The sequence below is a fragment of the Camelus ferus genome, unplaced genomic scaffold, assembly GCF_009834535.1.
Source record: "Camelus ferus isolate YT-003-E unplaced genomic scaffold, BCGSAC_Cfer_1.0 contig385, whole genome shotgun sequence".
In the NCBI taxonomy this organism is placed as follows: domain Eukaryota; kingdom Metazoa; phylum Chordata; class Mammalia; order Artiodactyla; family Camelidae; genus Camelus; species Camelus ferus.
Genome location: NW_022589126.1, coordinates 305430 through 319073, shown reverse-complemented (window position 1 = coordinate 319073; position 13644 = coordinate 305430). Strand labels below are relative to the sequence as shown.

General features: G+C 46.5%; 1 protein-coding gene across 1 annotated transcript in view; it reads left to right on the top strand.

Moving 5' to 3' along the window:
• The window catches only part of ABCA13 (ATP binding cassette subfamily A member 13), a 149130-nt gene that overhangs the window by 17281 nt on the left and 118205 nt on the right, over nt 1–13644 (top strand). The window contains 6 exon segments of the mRNA XM_032476330.1: nt 3040–3231; nt 5082–5228; nt 6338–6515; nt 9095–9234; nt 11255–11368; nt 13224–13314. Coding sequence (XP_032332221.1) covers nt 3040–3231; nt 5082–5228; nt 6338–6515; nt 9095–9234; nt 11255–11368; nt 13224–13314 — 862 coding nt within the window.

The window sequence follows — 13644 nt, the reverse complement described above, 5'->3', positions numbered from 1 at the left end:
TGCTCCCTGCACAAGAGCGTCTCCCTGGTTATGGCCAATTATTCCAACCCTCAGGGTCCCTTGAACCCTGCTCTGCTTTGCAGAGTGTCATCCGTCACTCCCGGCTTGGCCAGTCACAAAGGGAACGAACAAGTCTCCTGAGCTTCCATTCAAGTCGTTCCTGCAGGAAGGTGACCGTGGCCTTGGGGGGTCTCCCCACCAAATCCACGTTCGGTAGCTTGAAGCAGCGCCAGCATGTCTGCCTGGGGGCCTGCGACGGCCTGGTCCACTCAGTCTGCCTTCCCAAGACGTTGACTTTGCACTGAGCTGGCCCGTTTGTGGGGGTTCCGTCCGCGTGGTTTGCACAACCGCCCTTCACTTTAAGGCTCGTGGAAACTCGTGGTCAGAGCTCACGCGGGGGTTGGCGTTAGTATGTCAGTGGTTCCTGAAGTTAGAGAAAGTCAAACATGGTTTTCACTTATGCCATGACTGCTCAAGAAGTGGGGCCGTAGGACGGTCATCCTGTCTGCAGTCGGAGAGGAGAGAGGGTTCCGGAGAGGCAGACAGAGAGGCGGGGCCAGGAGCGGGGCCTTCCCACAAGACCTGCAGCCGGCGGGGCCCCGGGTAACAGCAACGCCGCCTGGACCAGCCCGGGCTCAGTGCAGGGCGGGGGTGCGCGGGGGCCGGGCCACACGCTTCTCCTGGGCGCGTGAACTGATCAGCCTAACTTCTCTCTCTCTCTCTCTCTTGCGTTTAATCCTTTTCCATTGATCCTATTCCTATTCACCTTTCTTCACATTTCCTGCAGGTCACAACTGTGTTTTTGCTGGCAGCCCCCCATCGGTCACAGCGGTCATGCCCGGGCACGTAGCTGCACTGTCCCCTGCACTGAGTGTCCCCTTTGATCCTCCCTCTGGGTCCTTTGGGGCCTCATTGTCACCTCGTTTGCGTGGACGAAGGAACTGAGGCTCAGAGACTCTTAGTAACTTTTGAGAGGTCACCCAGTGAGAGCTGGAGCCAGGATCCTTCCTAACTGTCCCCTGCGTGGGGCTGCGGCCCCTCCAGACGGCCCTGAGAGCTCCCTCCTGCCCTGGGACCCTCGCTCCGGTCCACGCCTCTTCACTGCCGGCAGGTCTGAGCCACCGGCACTCCCCGCTCCTCTCTGTCCTGTGCAGAGCGATGTTTAAGGTCTGCCCGGGTCTCTGTTCTCTGCTTTCATAGCCTCGCATGTATTTCCAGTTCTCCCCCGTCGCTCTCCGTGTTTCTTTTCTGGTTGTCTTTAGGCTGAGGACGGTCAGTGCTCCTCTGCATCGCTGAGTCTAAAGTGACCAGCAGGGCAAAGCCGGGACCGTCTCCAAGGTGCTGCTCTGAGCACAATTAGGGTTTTGGCAGAAGCTCAGTAAACAAGCTCCTGCTAAAAATGCAAAAACCCTTCTCTCCTAGGGCCCATCTCCATATTTATAGGGAGTCTGTGAACTCAAATAAATATCTAATTGAGTATGTGTGTGTGCGCGTGTGCATGTGTGCTGGGGTCACAGTTGGGGGCACTGTCTGCTCTGGAACCCTGGCTTCGTGAGGTTTTCCAAGGGGGACACGGAGGAAAAGCAGCAAGAACTTGGCATCCGAGTTTCTGATAACTGGTAGGGTCAACCCAGTTTGAGTTGAAAGATGCCAGTTTTGACTTTAAAAAGGATTCACTTGACATTTTTTCAACCCAACCAAACTGAGTATTGTCTCTACCTTTTTTTTTTTTTTTTTAATTCTCCACCTGCTGCAGGCACCTTTCAAACAGGGGAAATGGACACAGTAAAATTTTAAAAAGATAGAGAATAAAGTCGGGAACCACAGAGAGAGGGAGAAGGGAGGCACAGACGCTGTGGGGCGTGGCTCTTGTGTGATGAGACTGGGGGCTTCTGTGTGGTGGCACCTGGTACCCCCCCTGCTTGGTTAAAAGAGCGGCACGTGACTTTTCAGACAAAATTTCTGTCTTGGGACTAAATTCTAAGAGATGCTTGAGTGTGCTCCCACATGGGGACCGCCGGGTGACAGCGAATTCCCAGGCTCCCCAGCAGACGCAGAGGGATGTCATCGGCCAGTTTTGGTTGATGCCCACTCAACACCAGGAGCAGTGAATCCCTCTTTTCAAGGAAAACTTCAGGAGACGCCTGATCAAAGAGGGCTGCCCTAATCAAAGCGGAGGCTGGGTGTCTACACCCCAGCCAGCCTGCCTCCTCTTCGAGCCCCTGCCACAAGCCCAGCCAAAGGCGGCTTGCCCTCCTTTAGAGAACAAGGTTGGAAGCAGTGGCATAAAGATCTCCTTCTCAAAGTATGTCTGTACCATCCACGACCCCTGCGAAAAAAGGGCTTCTTGGCCAATTAGGTATGAAAAACTTCACACGTCTATCTCAAAGATTCAGAGTGTACACCAGCATGTTAAAGTCTGCTAGGCATTTAAAAAAATAAATCTACAACTAGATTATGTATTTATTTTTAATGGAGGTGCTGAAGATGGAACCCAGGACCTCGTGCATGCTAAGCACGCTGTGTATCACTGAGCTATTACCTGCCCTGTCCTTTCCTTTTGTGATGGATAATTTCGTATGTCGACTTGCCTAGGCCGTCATTCCCAGATATTCGGTCAAACACCAATTAAATGTCCCGATGAAGTTATTTCTTTTTTAGATGACATTAACAATGAAATCGGTAGGTTTTGAGCAGATTGCCTTCTGGAATGTGGGTGGGCGTCGTCTAATCAGTTGAAGGACTTAAGAGCAAAGTCTGAGAACTCCCGAGGGAGAGGGAGTTCCACCTTCAGACGGCCTTCGGGGCTGAGCTGCAACGTCTGCTCCTCCCTGGGCCTCCTGCTGGCCAGCCTGCCCTGTGGAATTGAGTCTGGCCACATTCCCACAGTTAAGGGAGCCAATTCCGTAGAAAGCGTCCGCTGGAGTAGCCACGTCCTGCTGCTCTGGAGAACCCAGATTAGTCCATTATTCTGCTTGTTAATGATTTGGGGGGCATTTTATGACATGATGTGAAAGCATCTAACGAGTTCTCCAACAGGTCCTCCCGAGTGCCCTGGCGGTGGCCTTGTCCGGAAGATGTGACCGGGACGTGCTGCGCCTCCTGCTGGAGTTCCCCGAGGGCGCAGAGTCCAGGGCAGTGGCGGAGCTGTGCGGGCTGCCTGGGGACAAGGTGTACTCCCTGATCGTGCTCATGGCTCAGAATCTGAACCTACGGAATTTCGTTTACAAGGTAAGGGGCAGACGGCGGGCCTGACGCGGGCAGGGCAACCACGCCGGTGACTCCGTGCCGCGGTGGGGGAGCCCGTGCAGGGCTTCTGAGTCCCTGGGTGCTGCCTCGGGGGTGGGCATGGAATCAGGGGGTGTTCAGGAGCCTCTCCGGGGCCCTTGGGGTCAGGCCCATCAGGACATCCAGCAGAGCGCTGGTCAGCACGCTCAACGCGGAAGGACCAGCGAGCAGAGTCACCACCAAAGCCCTCTCTGCAGACCACCCTCCTGGAGTGTTTATCTGGGGAGCTGGGCTCCTCTGGGCCCCTCCCAGCCGCCCCTCTGAGACAGAGCTGCTCCCACCCCTCCTTGGCCACGACCTTGTCTGCCCCTGTTACACCCTGGGATGCACAGTCTGTCCCGTGAGGGTGATGTGCCCCCCTCTGCCAGGGCCTCTGCGGGAGAAGCTGTGCAGGTGGAGGGGGCCCAGGGCGGCCCCAGTCCTGTGTGAACCAGCCTGTCACCTGCCCCGCACACAGCGTGGGAGGGTAGGGGGTGGGGAGAAATCTGGAGGTTATCGTGTATGCGGGAAAGAGCTGAAGGTGGGTGGTGAGTTCTGCTGACCCCGGGGCCGGCCCGAAGGATTCCCCACCCAGACGGCCCATGTGGCTGCACACCTGTCCCCAGCCCTGGCTCCGTGCTCTGGTCTCTGCCCCTTCTGCAAGGTTCTTCGTCTTCTGGTCGCCACTGTTGGAATCTTTATTTATGTATTTAAATTTTTTAGTTTAATTTTTGTATTTCAGAGTTACTTTTTTTTACTGAAGTGCAGTCAGTTACAATGTGTCAATTTCTGGTGCACAGCGTCCTGCTTCAGTCTTACATGTATATACATGTGTTCCTTTTCATATTCCTTTTCATTATAGGTGACTGTGAGGTATTCAGTAGAGTTCCCTGTGCTGCACAGGAGGACCTTGTTGTTTATCTATTTTATATGTAGTAGTTAGTATCTGCAAATCTCAACTCTTAATTCATTCCTCCCCACTCCCTGTCCCCTTTGGTAACCATAGGTTTGTTCTCTACGTCTGTGTGTCTGTTTCTGTTTTGTAAATAAGTTCATTTGGAGATGGTCTTTCTAAGTGAAGTGGGCCAGAAAGAGAAAGAAAAAAAATTCCATATGAGATCACTTAAATGTCAAATCTAAAAAAGGAAAAAAAAAAAAAAAGACACAAATGAATCTTTGTTTATGTTTCGAGAAACATCACCCTCGACCTCCAGGGACTGGTTTTGCCCCAGGTTTGTCCCCAGGGGTAGATTTGATGACGTCTGGGCTACTCAGAGATGCCACGGGGGTTTGGGCTTTAGGGGCCCCAAACCTGGAGGAGAGTTTTGGGGGTCAGGAAAACGGTAGATTTTCATTCCAGCCCAAGTTCCTGCGTGGTCGCCCTCTCTTCAGTTACTTCCGAAATCCAGCAGGTGAATGTTGGATTACACACCCACATGGAACAAATAGTAATTTTCAGAACGGGTACGTTTTAAGCCCACAAGCAGAAGGATAAACATTTTCTAAATGTCCCCATAATTTGCAAGGCTGCCTCTACTTAAATTTCCGCTCCGGGCACCTCCAAGTTAGAAACATCTGGAAAATGATGTGCATTTTAACAACAGACCACGTCTGCTCTGGGTTTGTGTTGGTACAATTCTGGTGCGATTGTGTGTGCTCTGGGAAACGGAGCTGCACTCAGAGAGGGCTTTGCGCAGCGAAGACCCCTCCTGAGCTCCAGAGGGAGGCAAACAATGCAAGTGCGTTCACTCTCGCCGCCACTGCTCGGAGAGGAGACAGCGGTGGTTACTCCGTGTTGTGTTTTTCCCTTTGAGACTCTGATCCCTTCGGAGGCCAGTGGCCTGCTCAGCTCCATGTTGGACGTCATGTCCCGGCTCAGCCACCTGCTTCCCAAAGCCGGCCGCGTCCTGGACTACCTTCCCGAGTTCCTCCAGGCGTTTAAATTCGCTGGCCTTCAAATGGTGAGTGCTGGGCCCGGGCCCCAGGGAGAGAGTCCAATTTCCTGTGTCTTTGTGTTTGCAAGTTTTATCTTCATTTCTTTTCCAATATCCAAAATTTGCATTCAACAGCAAGACGCAGGGATGGGCAGGAATACCATTTTGTAAAAAAAAAAAATTTTTTTTTTGCGCGGAGGAGGAGGTAATTAGGTTTATTTATTTTAGTGGAAGGACTGGGGATTGAACCCAGGACCTCGTGCATGCTAAGCACACACTCCACCCCTGAGCTATTACCTCCGCCCAGGAAAACCTTTTGATGGCAACACACGGCCAAGGAGCAAGGCCTGGTACCTCCTTCAAAACCGGATGAAACACACCCTGTGGACACACATTCATCCCCGGGGAGGTCAGATAGTTCGTGTGTTGTTGGTGAAGTCAGAAATCATGGAATCGATTGTGAGCACAAAGGAGACTCCGAGGGCCCGTTTAACTTAACATTCAGAGAGTCCATTGCTTTCAAAAACCTTAACACATTTCTTGGCATATCCATAATTGGCCTGCGGATTGCAGGTCGGGTGCTGCCAATGCAAAGCTGAATGGGTTGAGGAGCACGAGAGGAGTTGTGCCTCGGATGCCGTCTGCCCGGAGGGAGTTGCTGGGGAGGGGGAGTGGTGGAGGGGGATGTTCAGAGGTGGGGGTGCAGGAGGGGGGCCAGGAAGAAGACCTGCCTCGGAGGCAGGATGTTGGTAAGTTCAGCGGCTGCGGGATGACGTGCTAGCTGGATATCCAAGTGTCTGGGGAAGTCGGCTGTGGAGACACGTGTTAAAACTATCCATTGGTCTGAGTTCCTGATGTTCTGTGGATTGATAATTCATCACTGGACAAACAGCCAGGGTTTGCTGGTGTGTGTGTGTGTGTGCGTGTGTGGTTTGTCTCTTCGACCACGTAAACCAGAGAAATCATTGCATTGATCTGCACAGTGTTTCAAAGACAGAAAAGCCTCCAGCGGAAATTGCATTCCTTTGCCTTGCTGGGACTGTAAATTCAGCTGGGGAGGACACCCTTTCTGATGTCCGGGAGGGAATTACCCTGCACCGCTGTTCACTTGCTGCTTGTTTTTCTTACGTCCTCAGGCTTCAGAGAGCAAGCAGGCCCGAGGTTCAGCCTTCGGTTCTTTCCAGTCTTTGATGAGGACCGTGTGCACAGAGCAAGCGTCTTTCTTGAGCAGCTCTGACACGTTTATGAACCTGCCAAGAGTGGACGACCTCTTAGGGCAAGACAGAGACAAATTCAACATTCCTGAAGATGCGAGTAAGGAAGCTGGAATCCCTGTTTGTTTAGATTACTTTGCATTTGGATAATTAGCCCTGCTTTTGGTTTTTTTTAAATTTATTTTTACTGAAATATAGTCGGTTTACAATGTTGTGTCAATTTCTGGTGCACAGCATCAGACTTCAGTCCTGTAGGAGCATACACACATTTGTTTTCATATTAGCCCTGCTTTATATTAAATATTCTGTCTGTGTGGAAAGTGGGTGCATGTTTGCAAAGAATTTTCTACCTCCACGCTCTAAGCTTCCATCCATCCCTTCATCTGTCCTTCCATCCATCCATCCATCCTTCCATCCATCCATCCCTTCATCATCCTTCCATCCATCCATCTTTCTATCCATCCATCCATCCCTTCATCCATCCTTCCATCCATCCATCCTTCCATCCATCCTTCCCTTCATCCATCCTTCCATCCTTCCATCCGTCCATTGATCCATCCATCTAACCATCCATTGGTCCATCCATTCCTATATCCATTAACCCATCTATCCTTCTATTCTTCTATCCATTGGCCCATGCACCCAACCATCTGATCATTCAGCTAGCACTGAGGACCAGTCTTTTTTGGTCTTTCCATGCTTTTTTATTTCAAATGATCGCCACACCAATGGTAGACAGTATTAGTACCTTTATTTTTCAGATGATAGGAGAGAAACTCAGTGGTTAGGTGACTTGCCCAAGTTCACGCAGCTCACAGGTGGCAGATGTCTTGCTCTGTTCATACGTATGATGATGTCTTTCCCAAAGTCAAAACGGCTACCATGCTCAGCTTACAATTTAAAGTGTAAGTTGTTAAAATATTGACAAGAGCAACCCCTCTGATTCTATAAAAAGTCATTATATAGTCATGCCCTTAATTTACATTTCAAGTGCAGAATATAGGAAATTAATCGTGAAGATGATCGCAAGAGTAATTTCATATCCTGGGTGTTACAAATCATACTATCAAAGCTAACATAATATTTTCGTCTTAAATGTTCTCTTCAGACGTAAAAGAACTAGTTATACTGAAGTGCTTATCACTAGCTTGAAACCGTATATATTTGATCACCAATCATTATGGTGATGAAGGACCTACCTTTCTTAGGCACCTGTTGATTTAGTCAAGTAAACCTTCAGCTGAAACTAACGGGCACCACACGGTGATGGGTGCAGACGTGAGGGACTGAGTGTCTGAGTGAAAACAAGGCAATTTAACATATCAAAAGCAAAAAAGTGCAGTAGCTCTGTAGAGGTGCCGCAGAGAAAATTCAGTAGCAATTTATTTATAAAGCTAATTTCATAAGAAAAACCTAATTCTGGTCTCAGTACTGTGACTGTTGAAATGAAGGTTTTCTAGATTAAAAACCAGATATTTTATTTTATTTTATTTTATCTTATTTTATTTTATCTTACTTATTTATTTTATAATTTTATTTTCTTATTTTATATTTTATTTTCTTATTTTTTTCTTATTTTATTTTATTTTATTATTTTACTTTATTTTATCTTATCTTTTATTTTACTTTATCTTATCTATTTATTTTCTTGTATTTTATTTTATTATTTTATTATATTTTATATTTTATTTGTCTTATTTTTATTTTACTTTATTTTTTATTATTTTATTTTATTATTTTATCTTATTTTATTTCATTTTATCTTATTTTTTATCTTTTATTTTATTTTATATTATTTTTATTTTATTTTATTTTATTGTTATTCTATTTTATTTTATCTTTTATTTTATCTTATATTTTATATTTTATTTTATTTTATTTTATCTTTATTTTATCTTGTTATTTTATTTTATTATTTTATCTTATTGTATGTTTTATTTTCTTATTTTTTATTTTATTTTATTATTTTATTTTCTTATTTTACTTTATTTTATCTTATTTTATCTTATCTTTTATTTTATCTTTTATTTTCTTATATTTTATTTTATTATTTTATTGTATCTTATTTTATTTTATTTCATTTTATCTTACCTTATTTTATCTTTATTTTATTTTATCTTATATTTTATTTGATTATTTTATTTCATTTTATATTTTATTTGTCTTATTTTTATTTCATTTTATTTTTTATTATTTTATTATTTTATCTTATTTTATTTCATTTTATCTTATCTTTTATTTTATTTTATTTTTATTCTATTTTATTTTCTTATTTTATTTTATCTTATATTTTATTTTATTTTATTTTATTTATTTTATTTCTTTTCATTTTATTTCATTTTATTTTACTTTACTGTTTGCATTTTCAGGTGTCTCGGTCACTAGTCAGCACTCTTCCTGATAACTTAGTTTAAAAATGTGAAGATCATACTTCCTTCTCTTTCAAATTATTGAAGGGAACATGCTATCTCAAACTTTCTTTTGGGACAAGAGCTGCTAAAATCAATAGCAAGAAGAATGACCTCTGAATTTACTGCCCCCGTTCGGAGCTGAGTCGTGCAGAATGCCTGCAGATCACTCACTGGGGAGTGAGACGCCGCGGATTTTGAAGTAACTTCCCTGTTAATCTGGGCGTCCCGTATTAGGAGTAATACCTTTTTTCTTTGTTAATTGTGACAGCACCGTTTTGCTTGAAGCTTTACCAGGAAATCCTGCGGTCCCCGAATGGCGCTTTGGTGTGGTCCTTCCTCAAACCTGTGTTACATGGGAAAATCCTGTACACACCGAACACTCCGGAGATTAACAAGGTCGTTCAGAAGGTACGCTCCAGCGAATGAGGGTCTTACAGACCGTAGGAGCAGCACACCGGGAAGCGGTGCTTTAAAATACTTAATGTGATAATTGCAGAGGTTGGCTTGTGCCCAGTGTTCTGGTGGTGATGATAGATCGTTTGCCCTGCTGCTTTCCCTGTTCCCTTTGGATGTGAGTCTCTGAGAGGGTATTTTTGGAGGCAGGAGATCGTTTTTGGAGTAAGTAATGCAGGGAGGACAGTCAGACAGACGGGAGGACTGTTTGCAGGAAAACCTGCAGAGCAGATGCTCGTCCGCTTTGCCTGGTGGGTGTGGTGGTTAAGGAAGAGTCAGACCTGGTGCGTCTGTAGCCCGGGTCTGGGAAGAGACCTTTCTTCTGAATTGACGGTGAGACCTTCTCGGCTTTGCTCTGCGGCGGGTCAGCTCGGAGGAGTTTAGACATCACATGGCTCTGCTAGGTTCTTCCTTAGGATGCTGAACTTCTCAAATCTATTCCCGGCCGGATCGTTCACGTTTGCACTTCCTTTTGAAACGATGTTTCAAGAAACCGTGAAACTGTTTCTCCTCTCTGTCTGGGACTCCAAACCTATGAATGTGGAGTCTTGCATTATTATCCTACAGGTCCCCGAAACTCCGTTCAGTTTGTTACCTCTTTTATCTTGTTGCTCAGACTGGGTCTGTCTTCAGGTTCCCTGATTCCAGTCCTCTACTTGGGACCATCTGGGAAGCTTACAATTTTAAGCTTAAAAATTTTTTTTGTTGTGGCATCTCTAAGTTCTGTCCATGTCCTGGGCTTCTGTATCAGATTAATAACCCCTATTTCATTGTTGAGACTTTTCTGCTATTTAATTTGTTCCAAGACAACTTTTATTTGCTTGTTGATGCATTTTTAAAATGTTTGTCAGATCACTCCAACATCTGATTTATTCCAATACTGACATCAACCTATTGCTTCTTAAAATTCAACTTGCAGGGTCTCTGGTGCATTATCTGGTGGATGATTTTCAATTATATTATAGGCATTTTGGCTATTATGTTCCGAAACCCTGTAAAAAAATCTTTTATTTTTGCAGGCGGTGGTACTGATGAGATTAAACACACAGGTGTTGGCTCCCTCTGTGGGCGGTGGTTCCAGTGACAGCTTACACATCACAGCCTTTGTGGTGTTGTTTTGATCTGCTTGGTTTATCCGGAGCCTCTGAGGCTTCCAACTGCTCCCTGATTCTGCTGCCTGAAAGGCAGACGGATTTCTCTCAGAAGAAATCTTCTGTATCCAGTCACCTGTCGATGGACACTCAGGTTGCTTCGATGTGGCTGTTGTAAACAGTGCTGCTGTGAAGACTGGGGTGCATGTATCTTTGCAAACTAGTGTTGGAAAAATACCCAGAAATGGCGTTTCTGGATGGTCTCTTTGTGACCCAGGGAGATGCGGTCAGACTCCCAAACCTCCTTCATCTTAGCTCTTTGGCATGTAGACTCTTTTCAGTATAAAAAAATACAGTAACATTGCATTAGACATCTTTGTGGATATAGCTTTATATTTCACTTCACTGGTTTCCTTATGATAATATCCTATTCTTTTGAGAGACAAAAAGCCTGGGGTTTTTTGTGGGTGAATATTTTTTTGTGATACCTAATTATTTAAAAAAAAATCTGATTTGCTCTGCCAGCAGCAATAAATGAATGAATACAGCCAGTTTCACTTTAGCCTAAGTAGTGTTAGATATCATAAAACAAATGCATAGATAGTAGTTGAGGACTGTTTCTGTGTGCACCGGGGACACCGAGGTGGACAGGCAGGCAGCGCCCGGCTGGAAAGAGTCCGGCGGAGAAGGCTCACGGACTCATTGAGGGGTGAGGGCATTGGAACGGTGGCCTTGTCTGGGGAGGTGTGGCCGATCTGATGGTGACGTTGGGAGACCCTTGCCCCAGGCGTATCTCCGTGTCGTAGCTGCCACAGCGCCGGCACATCTTCCCGGTGCAACCCAGCTGAACGGGAGACTTAACCCAAACGTGCTTTGTTCTGCAGGCAAATTATACTTTCAGTTTTGTGGACAAGCTGAAGACTTTGTCAGAGACACTGCTGAAAATGTCCAGCGTCTTTCAGGGCAGTCGAAGTGGCCAGATGCTCAGCCAACTGCAGGTGAGGGCGGCTGCCTTTGCCCCCAGGGGCTGGGGCCGCACGGGCAGAATCTGGTTGTTTTTTTGGAAGGTTCTCCAGACTCACTCTGGGTGTGGTTTTCCCGGTTTACTAGTGCTATCGACATAAAATTGGATGTGCATGGAAACCTTCTGGAAGTGATGAATTGTTTTGCCCATGCAAAATGTTACCATTGTGAGAGTGATCAGTAATTTGTTAAGATTTATTTGCAATTTAAACTCCACATTAATGTAATGCCTTTTGGGGATGGTTTGCATGCTGTTCAGCTGCGGGTTCTTTAAAACAATCAATTATCACTTGCTAATATTCTGTATGGACAACATAGCATATTTCAAAATGTGTGGACTGTCATTTACAACCTTCCAACTTCTTCAGAGTGGGGCAGTCATTAACTCCACAACTTAAATCGAAGTCAATCACATCATAACGTTTTGGGGCACCTGAAAATCCACCTGCATTTTTATTCTTGTTTGGCTTATTTCTTACCCACCAGGCAAGTGGTTCAAGGTGGTTCAGGGCCGGGACCCAGAGCCAGGTCGTCTGGGTTTGAGTCCCCGGCCCCGCCCCTCCCCCGAATGTTGTGTGATTGTGGGCTGGCGGCTGAACTTCTCTGTGCCTGGGGTTTCTTGCCTGTGAAGTGAGGAAGTCGTGGCAGTTACGAGCTGTAAAGGGAGTGACATTATGTAAAGCATTTGGAATAGCGTTTGGTAGGTAGGAAATGCTTCGGTGCCGAGACCAGATGACACATGCAAAGAATTTTATTACAGGAAAGAGGTCAGTCAGCAGGGCACGTCTGGTCCTCAGGGACAGAGGGAGGGAGGGAGGGAGGCTGGGCGGAAGCGTCCTACGTGGCCCTGCCAGTTAACAAATGCATCACCATTTTGCGAAAAAACAAATTGGGGTAACGGGGTAACGTATAAATATTCTGCAGGGAGCTGGCAAATGCCCCAGTCAGCCCCCACACAGGTACCCAGCCCCCCCGGGGTTAAGCCTGGCGTTGGCCTCGCTGCATGGCTGTTCCTCACTCTGTCTCCTGGGGATTGTTGGATGTCAAGTGTGGGGCAGGACGAGGCAAATGTGTGGAAAATAAAGGTGCAAAACTTCCCTAAGTTGGGGAAAATGCCCTTGGAGAACCCTACGAAGCAAACCCACTGGCAGATGAGGCATTTCAGTAGTGAACGAGGAACGATACGGCTGCTCTGAGAGGGGCTTCCGCAGATGAAGAGCTGGGCGTCGAAGGATCAAGCGTGGCTTCGGCCGGGGAGGGTGGTTAGCGTGTGGTTAGCACGCTCGAGGTCCTGGGTTCAAGCCCCAGTCCCTCCATCAAAGTAAATAAACAAATCTCCAATTACCTACCCCCTCCCCCGAGAAAATTTAAAAATAAAATACATAAATAAAAATTTTTTAAAAGAGAGAGAGAGAGAGGCTTTGGGAAAAATGCCAAAACCTTTCTTCAGTGTTTTCCTAACACTGTCCCCGCCATGGAGAAGGCAATATAAAGGATTTACATGAAGAGCCAGCATAAAGTTCTATTAGAAAAGTTTGCCCCCCCAAATCCACGCTTAATTCATTCTTTGTTTTCAAAATCAGGGCACAATCACAACTGTAATCTAAACTGTTTTCCGTGTTAGTGCATCATTACAATTGTAGCCTAAATTGTAACTTTTGCGTTTCAAAACAGAGTCCTAAGCCGATTCGTGTCACGGGACCTCTTTTAAGAAGGTTCCTTTCTGTGCCCTTTTCCCCGTGTAATGACACTCGGGAACAACCGAACAATTATTATTCAGCAGGAGTGACGGTGAGATTGTTTTTGTCAAACGGCGTTCCTTCCCTTTAGGGAGCCCTGAGGGACAGATTTCTAAGGAGCTTTGTAGAGAGCCAGCTGCACATCGATGCGGACAAACTGACGGAGGAGCTGCGGGCGTTGGGTGAGTGCCGTGGGCGGCGGGCTCCGGCTGGGGCCGCCCTCGGGCCGCGCAGTCTGGGGGCGGCGCTCGCCCGCCTGACCCTCTCCCGCTTCCTGGTGTCCAGTCTGTAGAATGAAGGGCTCGGATTGAGAGCACTCCAGAGTCTGTTCATAAGCGAGGTTTTCTGATGGGCTGATTCAGGGCTGGTTACAAAGGAACATTCTGATGCAAATAGAAAACGGTGGGTTCCAACGGGAGTTTATAAAAGGAACGGCTATTTATGGCAGGTTCCCCTTTCCTAGGCTTTCCTCGTCCCTTGTTTTCCGGTGTGACCTCGGCCCCCAGTGGGCC